The 26,349-nt window shown below is 36.6% G+C and overlaps 2 protein-coding genes across 2 annotated transcripts in view; both read right to left on the bottom strand.

The window, feature by feature from the left end:
- LOC125670090 (uncharacterized) overlaps positions 1 to 15,474 on the bottom strand; it is a 675,065-nt gene extending 659,591 nt beyond the window's left edge. Inside the window, exon 1 of the mRNA XM_056162652.1 lies at positions 15,097 to 15,474. The gene's annotated coding sequence lies outside the window, so the exon portion shown is untranslated. The remainder of the gene's footprint in view (positions 1 to 15,096) is intronic.
- LOC125669927 (equilibrative nucleobase transporter 1-like) overlaps positions 9,702 to 26,349 on the bottom strand; it is a 26,106-nt gene continuing 9,458 nt past the window's right edge. Inside the window, exons 3-10 of the mRNA XM_048904783.2 lie at positions 25,086 to 25,162; positions 24,082 to 24,174; positions 20,251 to 20,449; positions 19,493 to 19,678; positions 18,716 to 18,817; positions 18,119 to 18,308; positions 16,905 to 17,025; positions 9,702 to 12,423 (exon numbers count right to left, since the gene is read on the bottom strand). Coding sequence (XP_048760740.1) covers positions 12,283 to 12,423; positions 16,905 to 17,025; positions 18,119 to 18,308; positions 18,716 to 18,817; positions 19,493 to 19,678; positions 20,251 to 20,449; positions 24,082 to 24,174; positions 25,086 to 25,162 — 1,109 coding nt within the window. The 3' untranslated portion in view covers positions 9,702 to 12,282. The remainder of the gene's footprint in view (positions 12,424 to 16,904; positions 17,026 to 18,118; positions 18,309 to 18,715; positions 18,818 to 19,492; positions 19,679 to 20,250; positions 20,450 to 24,081; positions 24,175 to 25,085; positions 25,163 to 26,349) is intronic.

Raw genomic sequence — 26,349 nt, 5'->3', positions numbered from 1 at the left:
AGTTTCAACTGTTTCGTTTAAAGTCAGCATTTCGCGAATTATATGGTCGTTAGAACAATCTACTTTGCCAATACAACCTATCATTGGGTCAAATCTGCCTGACTTGTTTCATATAGATTGTTAGGCTGTTTTTGGCACAATGATATTGAATAAGGGTAACTCCGTTTGCCTTATTAAGATATAGAGCTCACAGCGGGTGTAACCGGTCAACAGGGGGTGCTTACTCCTTATAGCCCATAGGCATCTGATCCCACTTCTGGTATATCCAGGGGTCCGTGTTTGCCCACCTCTCTATTTTGTATTGCTTATAGGAGTTACGAGATGGATCACTGTTCGTTATCTTCACCTTCCTATATGAGGATTTCATAGAGAAAAGGATATATTCTGGTGTCGATGTCATATCGACTTTGTACAATGGAATACCATAGAGACACTTATAGGAGATTTGCTATGTGAAGAATTGTCTAACACAATATCATTTTTATAAGTTCAGTCATTGCCACTAACTACTAACTACAGCTGCAGAAAAGGAGCACTGCAAGAATTTTTTAAGTCATAGAGTGGACTAAAGAAATGATTAATTTGGATCCTTCTAATTGGGGCTTATCACTGCTTTCAGCAATTCTTGTATCCGTTAAAACTAAATTACAAGTCGCGCCAGATAAACTTTTGAACGTTTTTCGCTGTAAATGCAAGGCAAATTGTGACACTAGCCGTTGTACTTGTAAAAACATGGATTGAACTGTACTGCAATTACTCAAATGATCACTTATATAATTATCAGGCACGTAGCAATAATGGCTCTACACCTTTTATCATTACATGCAAAGTTGATAAATTTTTACGTACAGAGGTCGATTTTTAGACAGATTGGTTGCCCTCCCTCCTCTTTTTTTTTTTAATAGCATTGTCGTGAACTGTACACAGTGGAAGTGTAAAATTGAACTGAGAGAACAACCTTAGCCCCCCCCCCCCCCCCCCCCCCAACACCACACACACCATCAAGGATTTTTATAACTTTGGATTAAAATTTACTTGTCAATTTTCAGGCAATATTGTGAAATTATCTTCACACACACCCCCTTTTTTTTTTTACGATGCTGCGTGCCTGATTCATTTTGCTTTTAATTCTATGTGTCCATTGTTTTTAAAACAGATTAATTACTCCTGAAATTCTCGGTATTAATTGCACAATAATTTGGATAGAACTAAACATCAAATACGGCTATAACCCCCCCCCCCCCTCCCTTCCCAAACTCTAGAACTTGACGAAGTGCACGTATGAAAGATTTCTTTATAAAATCGAAGAAACTGAACCTTGTTTCGTCATAGATGTAGTACAACCTGTTAAAACTCAGCTTAATAAAGAATTTGGTAACGTAAGCTTTAATATACACTGTTTGTTTTAAAATACTACATGTATTTATGTGAAACATAGGACCGGAATGGTAAGCGCTCCTCCAACTTCCGATGTAAGGGGAGTATCTGCAAAAATGTAGGTCATCTTTTACAGACCATTTTTGAAGGGGCACTTGTTTTGTGTTAACAGTTTATTTTAATGTATAAATCTTCATGTGGTAACTCATATATGCCTAATGGACAGGAAAAAGTATTTTCTTCCAAAATCCAGTTTTTAACGATTTTTGTTGGAAAATCAAGATTTCAGCCCAAAATTCGGCAAGGGAAAATAAATGTTGGTGCAGAAAAGATAAGTTGTGCATTTGGACGTTTTAATCTTAAATTTATAAGATCAATGTCATCTCTTCTATAAAACAGTCATTTCCTATCATTTCCAGTTTTTCACTATTTTTATACCCCCCACAACAAGTTGTGGGGGGTATACTGGAATCGGGTTGTCCGTCTGTCTGTCCGTCCGTCCGTCCGTCCGTCTGTAGACGCAATGGTTTCCGGGCTCTAAAGCATTATCCTTTTCACCTACTGTCACCATATCATACATATGGACTACCCATGAGATGAAGATGTTCCCTATCGATTTTGGGGTCAAAAGGTCAAAGGTCAAGCTCACTGGACATCGAAGTAGCAATATGGTTTCCGGGCTCTAAAGTGTTATCCTTTCCACCTACAGTCACCATATCATACATATGGACTACCCATGGGATGAAGATGTTCCCTATCGATTTTGGGGTCAAAAGGTCAAAGGTCACGCGCACTGGACATCGAAGTAGCAATATGGTTTCCGGACTCTAAAGCGTTATCCTTTCCACCTACAGTCACCATATCATACATGTGGACTACCCATGGGATGAAGATGTTCCCTATCGATTTTGGGGTCAAAAGGTCAAAGGTCACGTGCACTGGACATCGAAGTAGCAATATGGTTTCCGGGCTCTAAAGCGTTATCCTTTCCACCTACAGTCACCATATCATACATATGGACTACCCATGGGATGAAGATGTTCCCTATCGATTTTGGGGTCAAAAGGTCAAAGGTCACGCGCACTGGACATCGAAGTAGCAATATGGTTCGGTTTGTCATGCCATTTGTTTTTTACACTCAGAAAAGAGGTAGTTTATACCTATCAATTTTTTATTGGTAGACTCAAATGTATGACAAAATGTGGGTTTTTTCTTAAAATTTCAATCTTTAACAATTATATTCAAAAAAGCAAGATTTTACCCAAAAATTACAGTCAAGGAAAGAAGATATTCTGCTGTAAAAAAAAAAAAATCAATCGAACATTTCCAGGTTGAAATTTGAGATATGAAACTTATTTTCACTGTATGTTACATAATATGGACATTTTCTTCAATTTCCAGTTTTTAGCAATTTTCATGAAAAAACACATCCTTTTACCCCAAAATTCCAATTTTCCCATAGAAATACAAAAGCCGATTTTTAATATGTTGTTTGCATATGTTTTCTTGCATGAATAATCAAAAATTCATTTCTGTTGCAATTAGTTTGAGGTTTTGCTCATTTTTAAGCTAGATTGACTAGACTATAATGAATGTTTTAGATTTCATAAAAGTTAGAGCAAAAATGGGTTCAGAATGACTGTTCAAACAAAGGATATTTTTCAAGGAAATATATATCATAAAACGTATCATAAAACGTAAAGTTGACTCACACACACACACACACACACACACACACACACACACACACACATATATATATATATATATATATATGTATATATATATATATATATATATATATATATATATATATATATATATATTAATATATATGTGTTAATGTTAATGTTAAAGTTTTATTAGTCATATTTATGCAGTTGTAGGTAAAAGTTTTTAAAAATCATGAATCTAAAGGATTTGTGTATATATATATATATATATATATATATGCTATTGATGGCGATGGAATTCTCGCCACACTGTCACATGCTACACGGTCGTTAAGAATGTAAATGGGATACAGTTATTTAATGTACATTTTTGAGGATCATACATGATACGCATTGCATTCGAAATATTTTTTATATAAAGCACAGAAATAGCAATGAAATCTTAAATGAACATAACTGCCCATAAGTGAAGAAATATTTTATATAAAGCACAGAAATAGCAATGAACTCTTAAATGAACATAACTGCCCTAAGTGAAGAAATATTTAATATAAAGCACAGAAAATTTCACTTTATTTGGATATATATATATATATATATATATATATATATATATATATATATATATATAAAAGCACAAAAACCCAACAACACCATACTTTCTTAAAGTGTCGGATCTGAGAAGATACAAGGCCAGTAAATGTTTATGTAATATATGTCTCTTGATAAAGACGTGGGTTGCGTCGAAAATTCTAGTTTTAAATAACCAACAGTGTCGTGGCCTTTTCAGTGCTTTTATATATATACAATGTATATATATATATGTATACACACACACACACACACACACACACACACACACACACACACACACACACACACACACACATATATATATATATATATAACTCTAAACACTTTGTTTATATATATATATATATATATGAGAGAGAGAGAGAGAGAGAGAGAGAGAGAGAGAGAGAGAGAGAGAGAGATAACTTCCAAGTTACTTGGTAATGAAAACTAGAAATAATAGGGGAAGTGCATCTCAGAAACGATGGCGTTGTAACATCATCACAATGTGGGAACGGATCTAATGGCTAATACCGGATTTAAAGGTCATGCTAACCGGAATTGATATATTGGTAAACAAGTTGATGGTGCAGGGGTTTCAACAGTCTTGTTTAAAGTCAGCATTTCGCAAATTCTATGGTCGTTATAACGATCTATCTTGCAAATACAACCTGCCATTGGGTCTAATGCTATCTAATCTGTTTCATGCCAAGTTTCCCCCTGGAACGTTCTACTAAATGAGATGCATGTTGTCAAGGACTTAAACGTTTCACAAAGAGGATAATTATTTAAGAGTATTTATTATAATCAAAATATAAAGAACAATAGAAGTGAATATGAAGAATTGTGCACAAAATGTAAGAAAATACATTTATTAAAGCTGTATGGTCTGATGTTCACCTCTCATTTTTTGGTACAGATTACATTAAAGGATATTAATTAGTTTTTATAGTTAGTAACGTTCGTGAAAACATTTCATGTAAATGAAAGCAATGAGAAGATAATTCTAAAAGTAAATATAATGGGAACAAAAATTGAAGTCCCTGAAACGTTCTACTTTTCCACTTGAACGAACGGTGAACGCACGCTGAACGAATGCAGAGCGAACGATGAGTGAACGCTGAACGCAACTTCAAGGGTCAGTGAACGCCAAGCGAACGCAGAAAGCGAACGGAGTGCAAAGTGAACGGTGAGCGATGCCACCAGACTATACTAAAAGCTGCAAAAATGTTCCCAGAGAAAAATAAAATAAATAAAGATGCATGCAATGTCGTGAGAAATATAATGCATCTGTGCATGTATGTACCCGAACACCCACATTGCATATTAATTATGTTTCTTCTAACATCGGTGGATAACTAAATGAAGAAAATAGAGAATACGATAAATCAAACAGCAGTTAATACGGAAAAATAATCAATAGATGATTCAAGAAGTTGTTTAGAATCTTCAGAGTTGATCGCATCAAATGAAGAGATGTGGCGTCTAACCATTCCTTGTTGACTTATTATAACATTCATTCATGTACATGTATACAGTTGAACTATATACATGTACGTTAATATCATTTCAGAGCCTATTTCCAGGGGCGGATACAGGAATTGCGGTTACGGGGGTGCCACTTTATGAGGCAGTGGGTCCAGGGCGAAGCCCTGGTGGGGGTCCAGGGGACGAAGCCCCCGGAAGCTCCTGGATTTTACAGACTTTATGGGGCTTGAAATATTTCTCCTATTTAGTCATTTGTACTTTTTTCTATCATTTTAATAAGGTGAAATTAATAAAATGACACAAAATTTAAGGTTTTCTTGGAAAAAATTAAGTTCTCCCAATAAATTGATTTAAGAAATCAAAAGATTTTAGGGGGGGGGGCAGCTGCGCCCCCTCTAAATCCGTCACTGATTTCAATAAATTAAAACCACCTCTATACTTTTATGTTTTTTTAAATCACACATGCAGTTTCATTATTAGTATATTTTGTTTTTATCATATTGTTTTAGAAAGAAGCTTATTCCAATGACTTGCCCAAGAACATGTGTTACACATTGAATTCTGTGTCCAAGCTTTAGAGAGAAAATAAATCCTCGGTTGTTGACACAATGATAAGACAAACCGGAATCAAATCAGGAAATAGCGTGTTCTGGTTCCGACATAGATACGACATTCAGTGTAAACAAAATATAGTACAAAAGCATTGAATTAGTCGTTCTCATGAAATGCCGGTAATATATACTACTCAAAATTTGATAAGGATCACTAGGTTATATGTGTGTAATTTACCAATAACATAACAAAAGACATAAATTTGACTCAGAAACGTGTTTACTCAGGTTATGAATGAAAATTCATGAACGGAATGAACTTTTATCAATACGGAATGCTTGAAATCTGATAACAACACCAAAAGGCATTTCATTACAAAAAGTTAACAGCAAACCAGAGAAAGAATTACACAGTTTTTGGGATAGTCCATCATTACACTTAGTCGATGAAGTGTAAATACCGGGTATGGCCTCCCCTTGCATCAATGACGGCTTGACAACGTCGAGCCATGCTGTCAATAAGCACCCGGATGTTTCCAATGGAAAGGTTGTTCCACTCTTCCACGAGGGCGTTTCCGAGCTCTGCCAAAGTCGTGGGTTGTGCTCTACGGCGTGAAAGGGCAACCTGCAGCATGTTCCATACATGCTCAATCGGGTTCAAGTCCGGCGAGTGCGTTGGCCAGTCCATACGGACAATTGTCTCCTGCTGAATGTACTGCTCCACCACCATGGCGCGATGAGGACGGGCGTTATCATCCATCAGGATGAACTCAGGGCCAACAGCACCAGCATAGGGTCTGACGTAAACATCGAGGATCTCATCCCGGTACCGCACCCCCGTCATTGTTCCTCTCTCCAGGACATGAAGATCTGTTCTTCCATCCCTGCTGATTCCACCCCAGACCATGATGGAACCACCACCATAACGGTCATGTTCACTGATGTTGGCATCATGGAAACGTTCACGTTGTCGTCGCCACACTCGGTGCCTCCTGTCTGTAAAGTCCAAACAATACCTGGACTCATCGGTGAACAGAACTTGAACCCAATCGTTCTGTGTCCAAGTGACATGATCTTCAGCCCAGTCCAATCGCTCCCGCCGGTGTCGAACAGTCAGAGGGACTCGGACACATGCCCTTCTCGAGTTGAGACCTGCGTTGTGAAGCCGATTCGGTATCGTCTGAGTGGACACATTCACCCCCGAGGCGTTCAGGAGGTCGTTACGTAGGCTGGTTGCTGTCCAGAAGGGATGGCGTCGTGCCTGAAGAGCCACAAAATGGTCTTGGCGTTGGGTTGTCGACCTCTGACGACCACCCCCATGTCGGTGTGCTGCTGTACCAAAAGTTTGCTGTCGGTTCCAGGCCCTGTTTACAACGCTCTGGCTGACGTTTAGTGCATTTGCAACGTCACGTTGTGAATAGCCAGCGTCAAGCATTCCAATACATCTGCCCAGTTGTTCTGTCGTCAGGCGACGCCTTACACGTTGAGGGGGCATTATGTTGATAAACGTAGTGTAAACACTCAAGTGAGTTTGAAATTTTAGAAAGAATCAGACACCGATGCCTGAGTGAAAATCGTGCAATGGTAGCAAAAGCATAAACTGTTATGAGAAACGGATTTCCCATGGCATGAAATGCACGTGCAAGTTTGTTGAAGACGTTTTTGATTGCACTTGGACACAATATTGCCAGCTATGCAGTTATTAATTTTTTAAACAGAAAAATATCTATGATCCTTATCAAATTTTGAGTAGTATATGTACAGACGCGTAACATCGCTTTTCAATGTGGGAGATGGGGGGGGGGGGATTCAGTAGAAATATTACAGTAACTACTCCTCAACCGTGTACTGCTGCCTTAAACAAGTGAAAGGGGCGCAAAATGCATGCATGAAAATAACGGGAAAATGCATGGTCACCTCCCCCTTATGTTGCTACGTCAACGATGCAAGAATAATTTGTACAAGTTGAACTACTTGCAAGGTGGCCCATGCTACTGTTACAAATTGCAGACTTGTTGAAATATATATCTGTTTGTTGTTATACATGGACCGGCGAACGCACTGTCACAGGTGAACATCACGACTGCGTGGTATATATCATTTCTTGCCACTTTATGTTCGCCGGTCTTATTCATAGTGTGTAGATCGGAACACTGGTTTAATTAAAAGATACATACAAAAACACTGAATATTATCTATTTACTGAGGAAAATACGACGTATTAATGACAAGTTATACAGAAAACATTATTTCCAAGTTTAAAAAAACCCTCAATCGTATCATTCATGGAACAAAGCACTGAGTGGACTCGAGTTTGTTTGTTTTTTGAATTTTCACAGTTAACAATCCAGATATATTTCAGTTCAAAATCCTATTTCTGGTAAAATATGAAAGTTTCCTTTCACTCTTGCGCAATGAGTTCTTTTTCCATTTTGTCCTTATAAAGATCATTCCTTTCATTTTTGAGTTCCGAATGACAAATTCAAAGAGTTCCGAATGACAAATTCAAAGACAAAAGACTGAAAGCTGAACGAATGGTGAGCTTTTTGCACGCAAAACTGTGAACGGAGAGCGAACGGTGAACGTTTATATCAATTAAAGTCACATATGATGAACTATCTATTATTTTGAAGTCACTTATATTGAACTACATGTATCTGTTATATTGAAGTCGCTTATAGTGAACTATGTGTTATATTGAAGTCGCTTATAATGAACTATGTGTTATATTGAAGTCGCTTATAATGAACTATGTGTTATATTGAAGTCGCTTATATTGAAGTCGCTTATAATGAACTATGTGTTATATTGAAGTTGCTTATAATGAACTATGTGTTATATTGAAGTCGCTTATGATGAACTATGTGTTATATTGAAGTCGCTTATAATGAACTATGTGTTATATTGAAGTCGCTTATAATGAACTATGTGTTATATTGAAGTTGCTTATAATGAACTATGTGTTATATTGAAGTCGCTTATGATGAACTATGTGTTATATTGAAGTCGCTTATAGTGAACTATGTGTTATATTGAAGTCGCTTATAATGAACTATGTGTTATATTGAAGTCGCTTATAATGAACTATGTGTTATATTGAAGTTGCTTATAATGAACTATGTGTTATATTGAAGTCGGCTATAATGAACTATCTGTTATATTGAAGTCACTTATATTGAACTATCTGTTATATTGAAGTCACTTATATTGAACTATCTGTTATATTGAAATCAATTGTATTGAACTATCTGTTATATTGAAGTCACTTATATTGACCTATCTGTTATATTGAAGTCGTTGATATTGACCTATCTGTTAAACTGAAGTCACTTATATTGACCAGGGGCGGATCCAGGAATTGTGGTTACGGGGGGCGCCACTTTATGAGGCAGTGGGTCCAGGGCGAAGCCCTGGTGGGGGTCCAGATGGCGAAGCCCCCGGAAGTTCCGGGATTTTACAGATTTTATGGGGATTGAAATATTTCTCCTATTAAGTCATTTGTACTATTTTCTATCATTTTAATAAGGTGAAATTAATAAAATGACACAAAATTTAAGGGTTTTTTTGGAAAAAATTAAGTTCTCCCAATAAAGTAATTCAAGAAATCAAAGGATTTTGTCATTTATTTTTCCGGGAGTGGAAGAAATTATTGCTTCTTTTATCGTTTAGTACATTTTCCGAAACAAGATACTGTGATTTACCTGCGCCCCCTCTAAATCCGCCACTGTTGACCCATCTGTTATACTGAAGCCACTTATATTGAACTATCTGTTATACTGAAGTCACTTATATTGAACTACCTGTTATATTGAAGTCGCTGATATTGACCTATCTGTTATACTGAAGTCACTTATATTGACCTATCTGATATATTGAATTATCTGTTATATTGAAGTCACTTATACTGACCTATCTGTTATATCAAAGTCACTTATATTGACCTAGCTGTTATACTTTAAGAGAGATACTACCCGACCAGTGAGAAGTGAACATTTTCTACACGTAACGTAAACTAAATTCTACAAACGAAACACTATCAATCATTTCTTGAGATTTAATATTTAATGTGATAAAAGAGTAACAAGAAAAGGATCACAAATAAGAACAAAATATTCATAAAAAAATATTCCATAGTCTCTGCTTAATAATGAACTAAAAATAACATATGGGATTTGGCACAACATGATATGTACATGTATATTCATAATAGTATACGATAAAAACTATTTACAATTCACTGTCAGTAATAAACATAAGGGATATATGAAAATCGAAAACATGGAGTAGTTAGCCCATATTTCCAATATTTATATAATCCACTTATCCTTATATACATTGTACGTCGACATACGGGCTTCGTTAATCCGGATACTTCAATTCCATCCAAAACTGTCCGGATAAATGAAGCGTTCGGACAGCTGAATCACATCTGGCAGATCTTCGTACAAAAACTCTTATATGCTTCACAGTAGATGAAGTTAAAATACGTGTAGACCCCAAATCAATTACAAATGTTATAGAACTTTGTACATGTACATACCCTGTTTGATCATCAGGGAGAGGATTCATATCGGCTAAGCCTACTGCCCAATCCCATCAATTTATTGAATAAATATTGTTTAAATTAAACCCTTCACAGTCTCAATTTTCATTCTGTCTGGCATCCTTCTGAGGATGTTTTAAGAAATAAATGAAATTATGTTGACTTCGTCATCCACGTACATATCCCTTAATTACTACCACAAATTACAGAACTGACTTCCATCTGATCAAAGCTTTTTTGCAGAGAAGTAGCTGTTCAGCGAAGACTGGGGCAGCACGGACAATGGGTCTTTTATCCTTTTAAAAAGCAATATTAGCTGTCATTTTGGTGTCGAAAGTTTTTGTTATAAAATTGGGATTTACTATTGCAATGACAGAAAACAAAATACGGTATATAAACTTTTGTTACGGATATTTGTGTTCAAAATCCTATCCAGAAGCTCTGAAATAAGCAAGATTACATTATTGTCTTCCCGTACACAAATTGATTTCTATATAATGCTCTATATTCAATAGAACCGAAATCTTTATTTTGATGAAATCTTAAACTTATTCTTATTTTATCGATACCACTATTTAAAGTTACATAAAAACAATCATAAAAGCATATTTTTACAACAAAATGAATTTTTCATATTTAGAGCTAATATTGTTTTAAAGAGCCTGCCCATGATTATTTATAAAATTCTGTAGTATATGGATGTATTTTACTACGATTATTATACCGGGGTATACAGTATTTTATATATCGTTGCATACAAGATATCGTGTAGAGTTGGACACTTTCTGAAATACCATCGGAGGAAATCTATGATCATCATTATATAAAGGACAATTTGTTAGCGACAAAATGTTCCTAAACTTTAAAGAATTTTAGCGTGCAATACCTGAGCCGTTATTGAACACAACCTCTCATTTTCATTCAGTACAAAGTAACAGAATCAGTGCCCAAAACATCAAATTAAAACAAAACACCAAAACAAAACAAAAAAAAACCCACCAAAAACGTTACTTCACGCAAAGATCTGGTGGACCAGCTATCGTTTGGTAAGCTTCAATATTTTATCTATTAAGTATGAATTATTTCTTGTAATATTTCAAACCTGATATGCAGTTAAGGAGGTACTCTACATCGTTATAATGGCTGACTTTCTTCTAAAACATGGTGGAAAATATAATATCAGCAGTATTTGTCTATTCATTAAAAAAAAATCTCGCCTAGCTGAGTAGTTCGGTAGGTTAGCACGTCGACTGCTGAACTGTAGATCGCGTGTTCGAGTCCAGCAGGGGTTTTAAATTTTTCTCAGATTGCTTTCAACTAAAACTATTTTTTTGACTAAATAAAGTAAATTTGAAAATTTTCAATTTCAAAATATTGTTGTACATATTCTTCACTTTTCATTCATATCAAATTTCCCTGATGTAGCATACCTCCTGAAGGACAGCGAATATTATTCACAATTGGAAACATTTCACTAGCGTTGAAAACGTGCATGACAGTGAATAATGCACGCAATATTATCAGTGTTAATAATGCTTCAGTCCCTTACTTGACACCCACCCTCCCAAAAAATTATCACCATAAAAAAAAATGAAATACATATAAATGATAGCAATTAACTGTATAAAATAGGAGTTATTGAACGTATATCGGTGAACATCAATACTCGTTGGATGTGAAAATTCGCTCACAAGTTCACGAATTTTTCAAACCCAACACGGCCGATATTCACCAATATACAATAAACCCACATGTATAATATCCCTCTCTAAATCACGATGTTACCTTGAACCCACGAGCCATATACATATGTAAGAAACCACTGTGAAAGTTAATTTGTAATACCTGAGTATTTGGGGACAGAATATCACACTTTGCTTTAAGGTTACCGTAGCATTTCCATCTCAATAAACAACCCTATGTAAATAAAGTTAGCTCGATTCTCCAGAGATTGCTCAGCTGAGAAGCAGACCGGTGCATGCTAATGTCAAACACACATCGTGTACCTCGGTGACATCACCAGACTACACTGTCAGCGTGCAATGTATTAACAATTCGATGTCTTCACCGGTCATTCTTAACTCTTCGGTGGTTTTATGATGATTTCCATATTGTTGATGTCATTTTTCGTAGCAGATTTACTCTTTCCACTTCTGATCCACAGCAAAATCGGTTGATAACAAGTCAACACGGCCAGAACAAGGAGACAGATGTTAACCTAAAACAAAGGAGAACAAGGAACTTTTTAGTGATGGCAAATTTCACCGTTCATGGTCCTGCCGAACTGACATCGGAATGCATATATATATGAAGTTTCCAAAATTCATCAGAAGATTATTATTCATGGGCCTAAATGGCCACATTATTATCATATATAAATATTAGCTTCTAAAATATCTACAGTTTAATGTTCACTAAACGAACCATAACGCCATGCCTTGGATCGTTAACTCATAAACTTGGATCGGGGCTCTGGATTTCACTAATTTGGTAGAAGCGTTTCCACTCCATATTATACCATAAACCTGGTTATTTTTGCTGTCGATCAATTTTCAGCGTTTTTGCAAGTCAATTGCATTCGCAAAAATATTTTTTTGAAAAACACGTGTTTTTTTTTTAATGTTTTTACATAAATTCGCAAAAATAAGAAACACAAAAATAAATATATAGGCTTTTTACTCAAATTTGCAAAAATAAATTGACGCAAAAATATCCAGATTTACGGTGTTATAATATAAATTTGGTTGTTTGGTGATACACATGTAGTAAATTAAAAAGGAAATATCCAGTTTTCAGTATTTTTACTATATGAATCACTATATTGAACCCTTCACTAGACCAAACATTCTGGAGAAGTTTGGTCGAGCTGTTTCAAACCATTCTTACTATATACTCAGTTTGGATGTTTGACATCCAGATTTTTAAATGAAACTTCACGATATGAATCATAAAATCCCTTCAGAGTAACAGAAACATTTCTAATGACTGTTACTATGTACAGTGAACATGTATCAGTTTGATTGTTTGTTTTACTCCGTTGAGAATTTTTCACTCATCTGAGACCTCACCAACTGTAGGTGACCAGTGTCGCAACATTGAGAATTCTTTAACGTACCAACGCCTGCCGCGACACGGGACCTCCATTTTTTAAGGTCATATCCGAAAGACCCGTGATTCTCATTTCTAAATGTCGAGTGTTTGACGAAGCAGCAATCACTACCTATTTTAACGTTTTAGGTTTGACGCGGCCATACCACGAGCGGTACTCTAACTCACGACCTCCCGGATAATCGTCGCCAGTCCCAAATCGTCGCCGGCGACGATTTGGGATGGGCGACGATTTGGGATTTATGTAACACTCCAAATAGTCGCCCGTCCCATATCATCGCCGGCACATAACCTCACAGTCACACCCCAAATTGTCGCCCCCTTGCTGCAACTATTTGGAAACATCATTTACATACAGACTGACCCTGTTTGTCAACTCCCTCTCCTATCCTACATACAAACTGGCCCTGTTTGTTAACTCCTTCTCCTCTCCTACATACAAACTGACCCTGTTTGTTAACTCCTTCTTCTCTCCTACATACAAACTGACCCTGTTTGTTAACTCCTTCTTCTCTCCTACATACAAACTGGACCCTGTTTGTTAACTCCTTCTCCTCTCCTTGTCCTCTCCTTCTCCTCTCCTACATACAAACTGGTCCTGTTTGTTAACTTCTTCTCCTCTCCTTGTCCTCTCCTCCTCCTCTCCTTCTCCTTCTCCTCTCCTACATACAAACTGGTCCTGTTTGTTAACTCCTTCTCCTCTCCTACATACAAACTGGCCCTGTTTGTTAACTCCCTCTCCTCTCCTTGTCCTCTCCTACATACAAACTGGCCCTGTTTGTTAACTTCTCCTCCTCTCTTTCTCCTCTCCTCTCCTTCTCCTCTCCTCCTTTCTTCTTTGTTGTTGTTGGTGTCATTTGTTTTCTATATGATTTTTTTGTTCAGTGCTCCAGAGAGAGAGAGAGAGAGAGAGAGGTCCGACAATAAATCATTTTGCCTTTTGTTGTAAGGTCATTCTGCTGAACATGGGGTTGTTAGGTCTTGTACACCGCAGATTTGTTAGTGACCTCGGGTTATAGTAGATTACACCTGTTAGCCGTCGTTTGGACTCTCCCGCCGTTTGGACACTCGTGAAAACCTCGATAAACACCCACCCTTCCTCTTTACTTTTTAAAATATTTTCATTCAACTCTCTCTTTCTCTCTCTCAATCCCAATTCGTCGCCGAAAACGATTTGGTACGGGCTACGATTATCCGGGAGGTCGTGAGTTCGAGTACCGTCAAACCCAAAACGTTAAAATAGGCAGTGATTACGTAAATGAACAAACAAGCAATTTAATGAAACCTATGTGCTTCCCATATAACCTACATACAAATTTCTGCTAAAGCTGTTCACAAACATCAGAAAGAAAGTCGAAAATAGTTCGCTATGATTACATCTCGCGGCGCATTAAGCTCGCGATCAAGAGATTTCATGTTACGGAAAGCACATGAACACATGTACCCCACATATCGGTTCACAAACACCAGAGATATTGCAGAGATAATTGCTGAAAATTGTGTACAGCTCGCGGCGCTTCTAGTTCTCATCCCAGAATTCTCACTTTTGGGGAGGCATGTCAGAGGGTCACTTGTAATCTACATGCAAACTATTAACCCGGTTGACAAACACCAGAGATATGAGTGCGGACAGACAGACAAACAGACCAAGTGAAACCTATGGAACCCCATATAAGAGGGGGTACAATAAAATAACTTCTGTGTAATCTATCCTAAAAACGTCAATAAAATATTGGCGGGCGACGATTTAGGACGGACGACGATTTGGGGTGTACTATAGTACCAGGGCCGTAAGTAGGGTTCTAAATCAGGGGAGGCAGGGGATTGGGGGCCGCCGATTGACTTTACGACTGAAAATGACACTTTTTAAATCCCAATTTATCATGTTTGTGTTTCATTTGTACTATGTAAAGAATCGTAATATGGTGTCAAAGACAAAGGTGCTTGTCTTCATTTTAAACATATATCCTATAATATAACATTTATATTAAATTAAGGATTACTAATCCACATCAAGTTGAAGTAAACACCTGTCATTATAAGTTTAACTATTCCTACTCAATTTTCCCTCTTCATTTCCTCTTTTTCTCTGACTTTTATTTTCTTTTTTGCCAAAAAATCAGACGAGGCAGTTGCCTCGTCTGCCTCATCGGCAGTTACGGCCCTGAGTACATCCAAAATCGTCACCCCTATTCATAGTGTAATCTTGTCCCAAATCGTCACCGGGGCGACGATTTGGGATGCCGGGCGACGATTTGGAGTGTAACACCCGGATACGAAGCAAACTCTACCACAGAACCCTAACCCCGTTTAGTTATTTGATGTCCAGAACAAATGTTACTCATCATACAGGGTACCCCGCTCTGACGTTTGAAAAATACAATGTAATTAGCCAATGGTATTTTACACTGCATTCTTTAGTTTTCGACTTGCATGTATCTCATCTAAATTGTCACCAGATTTCGAGAGAAAAATGTCATGAACGTCCTGAGATACATGTATTAGAGAATCAATTAAAATTTGGACGGATTTATTTCCTTTGACTTTAGCGTAGACCCACGTGTACATAGACGGCATTTGCAATGCTATAGACAAATGCAGCGCATTCCCATAATCTTCATGAACAAGCGTGATCAATCTCATAATTCCTATAAAGTATACAGAAACCAAAGTAGGATAGATACGGATCCCTGGAGACACACCACAGGTATCGTCGCTTGTTTAGATGCATGACCAATTTGAAATTTTCTAAAAACCCATTTGAAATACTAGAATGCACACACAACCTTTTGATTCAGGTATGTTATGATCCAGACAGGTAAATGTCGTAAACATCCTATCCCGTTCACGAAATTCAGTAATTGTTATTTAAAGAGATACTTAGTGAGTCACGGCTAAGATACACGTACAATAATAATTCATAATTTACACTTCCTGGTACGGATCCCTGGACATACCACAGGTATCATCGCTTGTTTAGATGCATGACCAATTTGAAAGTTTCTAAAATGCCATTTGAAATACTAGAATGCACACACAACTTTTTGATTCCTGTCATATGAAAAAGGTATGTTATGATCCAGACAGGTATATGTCGTAAACATCCTATCCCGTTCCCAAAATTCCTTTTCAGTAATTGTTATTTAAAGAGATACTTAGTGGGGCACGGCTAAGATACACGTACAATAATAATTCATGATTTACACTTCCTGGTTTCAGTTACGAGCCGCCCGTCTAGTTCTACCGTATGTAAGGTGTTTTTGTATTACTAATTCCCATATATGCTTTCAAACAGCGACTTTCAAGTTTGCTGTGTACCATCTTTGTGAAATATACAGATAATATTGAACTACTGTTGGCAGTTCACCCAGCAGCGGAGGAGTAATGTGATTCTATGCAGCTTACCTCAGTTTTCACATGAATTTACTTGTCTATATTTAAGCTTTATTGAGCTATCTATGAAATGTAAAGATAACGAAATATGATTAACTTATGAATCCCATAACGAATACAACATTTAGAGAAGGGCAAACATGGGCCCCTGGACACACCATAGAAATTAGATATGAGCATATATGATATACAACTTACATGTGTAAAGCCTCTCTCGTGAAGTTTACTCCAAGCAAAAAAGGCATATTGTAACAAACTGCTCGTTCCCACGCAGAACATCATGGTGCCGTAAAGGACTCCAAAATATTTCATAGGAAATCTTCAGGAGATATGGAAAACATATTATAATACATGTAGTTCAAAATATTTCATAGGAAATCTTCAAGAGATATGGAAAACATATTACAATACATGTAGTTCAAAATATTTCGTAGGAAATCTTCAAGAGACATGAAAAACATATTACAATAGTCAAAAATATTTCCAAAGAAATCATTAAGAGATATGAAAAACATTACAATAGTCCAAATATTTCATAGGAAATCTTAAAGAGATATGAAAAGCATATTACAATAGTCAAAAATATTTCATAGGAAATCTTCAAGAGATATGAAAAACATATTACAGTAGACTCAAATAGTCTAATGATTATAGATATATGATCTGATGATTATAAATATATGATCTGATCAATGCATGGTTTACATGTACTGAGCACGGTGCAACACAGCATGGTTCTCGTTTCATTTTTGGGTGATAACATAAAGCTTTGGTCTCTTATGTTTTCTCTGATACTCTTTGAAGATAATTTTGTCTAAGCTTTGAAATTTTCCACAATAGTTTTTAAAAAATCCTATTGATTAGTAACACAATGATACAGCGAGGGTGGTGTGTGCGAAGTGCGACGGTAAAAGTAAACAAAAGTACATGATTGAATTCGATGGATCGGCTCGGACTTTGATGTTTTGGCAGGATCTTGGAAGTGAAACAGTATAACCCCGTATATCGTGTTAGATCACACACGCGCAATAAAAGCTTCACGTGCAGATAAAACAAAGGCGCATCCCTTTGACAGAAACAGTCACATATTTCTTTCTATTGTACTTTCTCGCTACGGAAGCGTCTGTAATTAGGGGTTTGAAATTTTGACGAAAAACTGGATAAATAATTAAAAGACGTATAGATTAACTAATTAAGCCGTAGTAATATGCGAAAAAAAGGGCAAAGCTATGAATACGAATATAACATTTGAAAAATATAGCACAGCTTTAATATCTTAATATATTAGATTTTGCTTGAACATTATGGTCTCTAGATTAAACACTGAATGTGAACGTAAAACGCCAGCATTCATTGGATTCTTTTCTGTCATCATTTTAAGTTTCAAGAATGAAATTAATTTGTCTACTCACGCTTCGCCCAGGAATGCGATTCCAATCGCAAAAAGGAAGGAACGATAAAACGTGAATATAATGAAAACCGGAAGTACCACATAAAACGAATCGAACACCAGTGGTAAAAGATAACAGAGAGTCCCGAAAATCCAACAAATCGCCATTGGGAAACATATAGGACGGAAATGACGTCCTGGAATGGGGATTCCTAAAATGACAAATTCATGAAATTCTAATAAAGTTGCACGTACATTTTAGGACTTTTTAAAGTATCTTATTACAATTTCTGTCCTTGAATTGGTAGTAAAATGGAAATACTAATATTTAAACGAAAAGTGAGATGAGTGGTGGCTATACAAGGAAAACGCTAAATGATTGATAAAATTCGCAATTTTCCCAGTCAATTACGCAGTAGTTGTTTCCTTTTCTGAAACTCTTACGCGTGTTGAGACGCATACACAATCCGACGCCATTTAATGGTGCACATATAGTTTGGCTTGCAGTATATAAATGAAACTTTGCACACGAAGTAATCCGTTTGTGTCAACAATATAGTGAAAGCAGTCCAAAATTCTCACCTACATTTTCCCATTACTATATCATATGTACATGTACCTCTAGAGCGACTCCGTTGCCAGTCATACACAAAGCCCGCCAAAACAGCCGTGACGGAGGTGGATAGAGTTGTATAGGCAAACACATTGAGGTAGGAACTCACTAAGAGAAAATCATGGTGTTGTAGTCTGAGACATTTACAAAATATTGTAACAGTAGAATGCTTTGAATTTCAAATTTAAAGCAACTTCTATACGCGACTTTTTTATTTCGCGATTTAACTGTGATAAACTGCTTTTTGGAGACGTAGATAATTTTAAGCAATAAGAGAAACAGTTTAGAGCTGGTTCGAAGGCAAGAAATATTCGCGACGATTAGTATTTCGCGAAAATTTCTGAACGCGAATAAAAGTTGGTTTACAGTGTATTTCGGTACCCGTCACATGAAAAATATACATGTATTTTGAATAACCAGTAGCCAAAGTTAATCAAATTGTGTTTTTCATTATTTTCAAAGTTTTTTTTATTTCGGTGTTAATGCTATCAAAATTTCCGTTTTACATCATTTGACTCACAAAGACTTCGTGGCGATCGCTTACTATCTCAGTGTTTTTATCGATTTTGTCATATTTAAATGTATTGTATGAAATAAGTTGATTAGGCAGTTCGAAAAATCAAATATGCCAGACCTCTTTAGTTTTAATTGGAATACATGTACTGTACTATACTTTACTAAAGCTGAATTTAACAGAATAACTCGTCATTGCTATAAATCAGTTAATCTCCTGATTAAGAATCTAACAATGACTAGTGATAAGTAATCTGGAAAAAATATTACCTGTCGATGAATCTGTAGTCATCTTTGACAGCCATGTGTTCAGCAGTCCGATAAAGGATACAAATAGAAGAACACTGATCGACATCCAGATGCAATGAGATATGTATCCAACTGAGAGGACGTGAGTTTTCACGCTATCATCGGGTTTTAAGTTATCTTCATCGATGGTGAATTCATGATCATAATCTATTACAAATTAAAAGAATGAAATTGTAAAGATAACGAGCAGTGATCGATCTCATAAATCCTATATAGAATTCAAAATTAAGAGTAGGGCAAACACATACACCTGGACATACCAGAGGTGGGATCAGGTACATAGGAGAAATAAGCATTCCCTGTTGACCGTCATATTCGCCGTGAGTCCTAAATCTTGATCAGGTAAACGGAGTAATCCGTACGTAAATAACGGCCTAACAATTGGTATAAAACACGGAAAACAGCATTCGACCTGAATCTGAACCGATAACAATGCATCCCGCGGTAGAAATTCAGATTCCAGGATGAGGCCAAAATAACATAATTATTATATAGAAATGTTTAAGAACACATCTTGTTTTATACTGCTGCTGAATATTAGAATTTAGAACAGTGAAATTATAGATGTTGTAGTCCTTGGGGCTAGTAACTATTATGCAGGTGACCGATGAGGCCTATGGGCCTATTGTTGAAAATGTAGTCCGATTTGGATGATCATTCTTTGTGATGTAGTTGCATGCTTTAGTAAATATATAGACAATTATTAACTCGTAAACTACCTTTCTCTCTTTCCAGAAGGGTGTTGTTAATTTCCTTCTCATTGGCAGTGGACTTTCCGTTTTCCTGAGATAGTTTTGCATCCTGATTTATATGGTCTTTCGGTAAAAATACAAACGTTTGAACGTTGAAAATTATAACACTCAAGCCAAGGAAAAATAGATAGGAATCCCTTCGTGAAATACCATTCTCATAAGCCACCTGAAATAGGCAAGTCAGTCAATTAGAAAATCCTAAAAGATTCTTGTCTGCGGGTCACAATTACCAAGTAAAACGGTCTTAGTAGAATATCACGTGTGAGAGCATTTGAGACGGTAGAAAGGACAGAAAGATCTTTTTACTAGAATTTCTATGTCTTTAATTGATTTATTTTTGCACACATTTTTTTGTATACAATTTATCTCACCTGAGCCTAAACCCAAGTTAAAAGTGGAAAACCATGTACTTGCTTTGCAATATTTCCTCAAACCTGCCCAAGTTCAACAAGAAAATCAAAACCCTTTCCACGTGTACATCTTCAATACCCATGCAAATACTCTTTAAGATAAGTAGGTCCTAACTGTGAGGAGTTTCACAGACAAATGGTTTACCCCACAGATACCATTAAACTGCAAATAAAGTTGCAAATCTTTTGCAAGGGAGGTCGAAATGGATCAAAGTTGCAACATGATCTGGGGTAGCACACAATGAAGCTACACACATGTAGTAATTAACATGCAGCTTGATATGTGACAGATGTAACAGAAAACCCCGAACGGACGGAATAACGCACATAACTGTATCGTAATAGAGATGGACGTACACAACTTTATACGTGTTTTATGCAAATATTTTTAACTAGTCTATACTTGTTTATATACATATAATGTTTACCTGCTTTGCTTTTTAATTTATTTCTTAACATCAACCTTTGACTGGTGCAATGAAAAGTGAAGATTACGAACACTGATCAATATCATAATTCCTTTGAAGAATACAAAATTAAGATTAGGGCAAACACGGATCTTTTGACACAACAGAGGTGGGATCAGGAGTCGAGGAATAAGCATCCCTTGTTGACCGGCCATACCTGCGGTGAGCCCGATAAATCGTACGTTAAATTATAATATATCTAGAATTGAACAAATTAAATTGAATCGAATCAACAACTAAAGGACTTGAATGAATTACTGTATTTGTAAAAATACCAAAATTGAATTGTCTTAACGAAACTAACACTTCCGCAGGTATCATGAAGTAGTAGAACACTTAATATAGGAACGTTACTTTGATGAAGTGTTGTGTGGTTGTGTTACTTTGATGAAGTGCTCTGTTATTGTGTTACCTTGATGAAGTACTGTGTGGTTGTGTTACCTTGATGAAGTACTGTGTGATTGTGTTACCTTGATGAAGTGCTGTGTGATTGTGTTACCTTGATGAAGTGCTGTGTGATTGTGTTACCTTGATGAAGTGCTGTGTGGTTGTGTTACCTTGATGAAGTGCTGTGTGATTGTGTTACCTTGATGAAGTGCTGTGTGATTGTGTTACCTTGATGAAGTGCTGTGTGATTGTGTTACCTTGATGAAGTGCTGTGTGGTTGTGTTACCTTGATGAAGTACTGTGTGGTTGTGTTACCTTGATGAAGTGCTGTGTGATTGTGTTACCTTGATGAAGTACTGTGTGGTTGTGTTACCTTGATGAAGTGCTGTGTGGTTGTGTTACCTTGATGAAGTGCTCTGTTATTGTGTTACCTTGATGATGTACTGTGTGATTGTGTTACCTTGATGAAGTGCTGTGTGGTTGTGTCAAGTGCTCTGTTATTGTGTTACCTTGATGATGTACTGTGTGATTGTGTTACCTTGATGAAGTGCTGTGTGGTTGTGTTACCTTGATGAAGTGCTGTGTGATTGTGTTACCTTGATGATGTACTGTGTGATTGTGTTACCTTGATGAAGTGCTGTGTGATTGTGTTACCTTGATGAAGTGCTGTGTGGTTGTGTTACCTTGATGATGTACTGTGTGATTGTGTTACCTTGATGAAGTGCTGTGTGATTGTGTTACCTTGATGAAGTGCTGTGTGGTTGTGTTACCTTGATGAAGTGCTGTGTGGTTGTGTTACCTTGATGATGTACTGTGTGATTGTGTTACCTTGATGAAGTGCTGTGTGATTGTGTTACCTTGATGAAGTGCTGTGTGATTGTGTTACCTTGATGAAGTGCTGTGTGATTGTGTTACCTTGATTAAGTACTGTGTGGTTGTGTTACCTTGATGAAGTGCTGTGTGGTTGTGTTACCTTGATGAAGTACTGTGTGGTTGTGTTAAGTGCTCTGTTATTGTGTTACCTTGATGAAGTGCTGTGTTATTGTGTTAAGTACTGTGTGATTGTGTTACCTTGATGAAGTGCTGTGTGATTGTGTTACCTTGATGAAGTACTGTGTGGTTGTTTTACCTTGATGATGTACTGTGTGATTGTGTTACCTTGATGAAGTGCTGTGTGATTGTGTTACCTTGATGAAGTACTGTGTGATTGTGTTACCTTGATGAAGTGCTCTGTTATTGTGTTACCTTGATGAAGTGCTGTGTGATTGTGTTACCTTGATGAAGTGCTGTGTGATTGTGTTACCTTGATGAAGTGCTGTGTGATTGTGTTACCTTGATGAAGTACTGTGTGGTTGTGTTACCTTGATGATGTACTGTGTGATTGTGTTACCTTGATGAAGTGCTGTGTGATTGTGTTACCTTGATGAAGTGCTGTGTGGTTGTGTTACCTTGATGAAGTGCTGTGTGGATGTGTTCAGTGCTGTGTGATTGTGTTACCTTGATGAAGTACTGTGTGATTGTGTTACCTTGATGAAGTGCTGTGTGGTTGTGTTACCTTGATGAAGTGCTGTGTGGATGTGTTCAGTGCTGTGTGATTGTGTTACCTTGATGAAGTACTGTGTGATTGTGTTACCTTGATGAAGTGCTGTGTGATTGTGTTACCTTGATGAAGTGCTATGTGATTGTGTTACCTTGATGAAGTGCTATGTGGTTGTGTTACCTTGATGAAGTGCTGTGTGGTTGTGTTACCTTGATGAAGTGCTGTGTGATTGTGTTACCTTGATGAAGTGCTATGTGGTTGTGTTACCTTGATGAAGTGCTGTGTGGTTGTGTTACCTTGATGAAGTGCTGTGTGGTTGTGTTACCTTGATGATGCACTGTGTGATTGTGTTACCTTGATGAAGTGCTGTGTGGTTGTGTTACCTTGATGAAGTGCTATGTGGTTGTGTTACCTTGATGAAGTGCTGTGTGGTTGTGTTACCTTGATGAAGTGCTGTGTGGTTGTGTTACCTTGATGAAGTGCTGTGTGGATGTGTTCAGTGCTGTGTGATTGTGTTACCTTGATGAAGTGCTGTGTGATTGTGTTACCTTGATGAAGTGCTGTGTGATTGTGTTACCTTGATGAAGTACTGTGTGGTTGTGTTACCTTGATGAAGTACTCTGTTATTGTGTTACCTTGATGATGTACTGTGTGGTTGTGTTACCTTGATGATGCACTGTGTGATTGTGTTACCTTGATGAAGTGCTGTGTGATTGTGTTACCTTGATGAAGTGCTGTGTGGTTGTGTTACCTTGATGATGTACCGTGTGATTGTGTTACCTTGATGAAGTGCTGTGTGGATGTGTTCAGTGCTGTGTGATTGTGTTACCTTGATGAAGTACTGTGTGATTGTGTTACCTTGATGAAGTGCTGTGTGATTGTGTTACCTTGATGAAGTGCTGTGTGATTGTGTTACCTTGATGAAGTACTGTGTGGTTGTGTTACCTTGATGATGTACTGTGTGGATGTGTTCAGTGCTGTGTGATTGTGTTACCTTGATGAAGTGCTGTGTGATTGTAGAGACGTCAAACAGGCCCGAGAACAACGCCACTATAGTTGTCTGAATTGTTGAAAACAAAGTGGCTACCTTCAAGAATAAAGCATCATTGGTTTTAAAATTACGTGATATGTATGCTAGATATTTTTTTAAAGAGATTACATAATCATAACTGAATTTCTAAACTTTGTAGGCAAACAAATTTAACCAAATAATCTACATGTATGTACTATTTCGTTGGTTGGTTTACGTTCCGTTGAGAATTTCTTTTACTAATATTGAGACGTCATCAGTTGCTGTAGGTGAAGTAATTTAGACCAATGATAAGCGATCAGGGCCAAGGCCGTCCATAGCAGTGATGGATCTTTAACATGTTGTCGCCTGTCGCTACATGGAACCTCCGGTTTTAAGGCCATATCCAAAAGACCCGTGGTTCTCACTTTTAAATGTCGAGCGTTTTGCGAACGAGCAAACACTACCTTTGTTAACGTCTTAGGTTTCACGCGTCCAGGACGTGAGCGAGACTCAAAACTCACGACCTCCCGGTTACGACGCAAACGTTCTATCATTGGGCTACGAATTAATTCAGTTTGGTATATAGATCGATGTTTAGAGCATTCGTTTCGCGGGAAAAATTATCAAGTTCGATTATTGTTCCTGGCGTCTCCTCAAAGCAAAGACATCTCACGAAAGTAGTGGCTGTTCCATTGCGAAGCGCCACACATTACAAACCAAAGACACAGTTATCTCGAATGGAACGTAAAACAAGAAACAGTTTGTTGTACTAAAAGGGTGAGTTTTAACGGAAACCTTACCTCAGAAAAAACAACAACGAATCCTTAGTACAAATTAAGTCAAAGAACAAACTCGATATGTACTTATTATTAACCGTGGTATTTTTATACTGGCTTTGGAGAACTCAGTCATCTTCACTACTGGTTTATTTTGAAGTATCGCGATTTCAAAATGTAGATAGTATTAAGATTTACGGAGGTGAATACCTGTATTGTTGTACAGAAAACAGCCGCCCCTCCAATGGATATACACGAGAGACCGGGCAGCAGAAGCCAAGGAACTTCTAATAAAAAAGTATATTTTCTTTGATACATAATAAGCAAATAAGCCTTAACACATTATTTCATACGTATATACAGTGTACACGTCATTTATACAGTGTACACGTCATTTAAAGATGGACATCAGTTTGGATTTGTCATTCTCATATTAAGCACATTCAAATTCTATTACAATGACAGAGGTTGTAATTAAAATTCAAAGTATATTTTCATTTATACCGGGATACAAATAGAGATGAGAAATGAATATCCTAGAGTAGGTATCAAACAATCCAGGATGTAATATTAAGGTAGGTAAATACTATTAGAAATTTCTGTCAATCAAAGTTTTTTTTCCATTTAAATAACTTTAACAACTCATAAACTAACTAAAAAGCCCATATAAGACATGCCTTTGCAGGTTTATTTTTATACTATGTGCTACAGAGCACATATACCCCCAAATGCAAAAGCCAAATTCTAACACAAGAATGCATCATCTCATGTTTTATTAAAAATATGCACCAAAGCACATCATATTAAGCTATAATATATAAAATCCAATAGCTATTCATTTACTGAGAGAATTTTTAAAGATATTCAATTGAAAACATACACAATTGCTGTTTAATCTGCTCACATCCTTAAAAAAAAATCACAGAATATCGCAATTTTGAAAAATTCTCAAAATCTAAATTGTTTACATGCCAGTTTTTCTTTAAAAATATCTAGAATTATATCTAAGGTTAATAAAAAAACATATTTTACCATAGTTGACCAGAGATATTTTGCAAAATGGTCTCTTGAATATGTAAACCCCCATTTTTAAATTTAAGTTTTACAATTATTCTTTGCACACTTTGAAAATAGTAAATTGTAACAGCAAATACAGTCTTAAAATCAAGAGTAACATAATATGACAATATATATATATATGTAAAACATACTGAAAATTTTGTCCTACCAGACAATTAGAACACAAGGAGTGGCGGGGGGGGGGGGGTGCACAATTTTTTTGGTGTGTGTGTTATTCTTTTTTGTTTGGCTATCAATCATATAATACATAAAAATACATACATGCTATCTCATACTTATAGAAAAAATAAATATAGTGTAACATATATGTAGATTCTAGCAACTACAGCTCATGTACAAATAATTTTGTTTCTTTAAAGTACTTGTGAAGAAGAGTTCAAATATTCAACAACTT

This window comes from Ostrea edulis, chromosome 4 (genome assembly GCF_947568905.1).
Source record: "Ostrea edulis chromosome 4, xbOstEdul1.1, whole genome shotgun sequence".
In the NCBI taxonomy this organism is placed as follows: Eukaryota; Metazoa; Mollusca; class Bivalvia; order Ostreida; family Ostreidae; genus Ostrea; species Ostrea edulis.
This window is presented reverse-complemented; position numbering and strand designations above follow the sequence as displayed.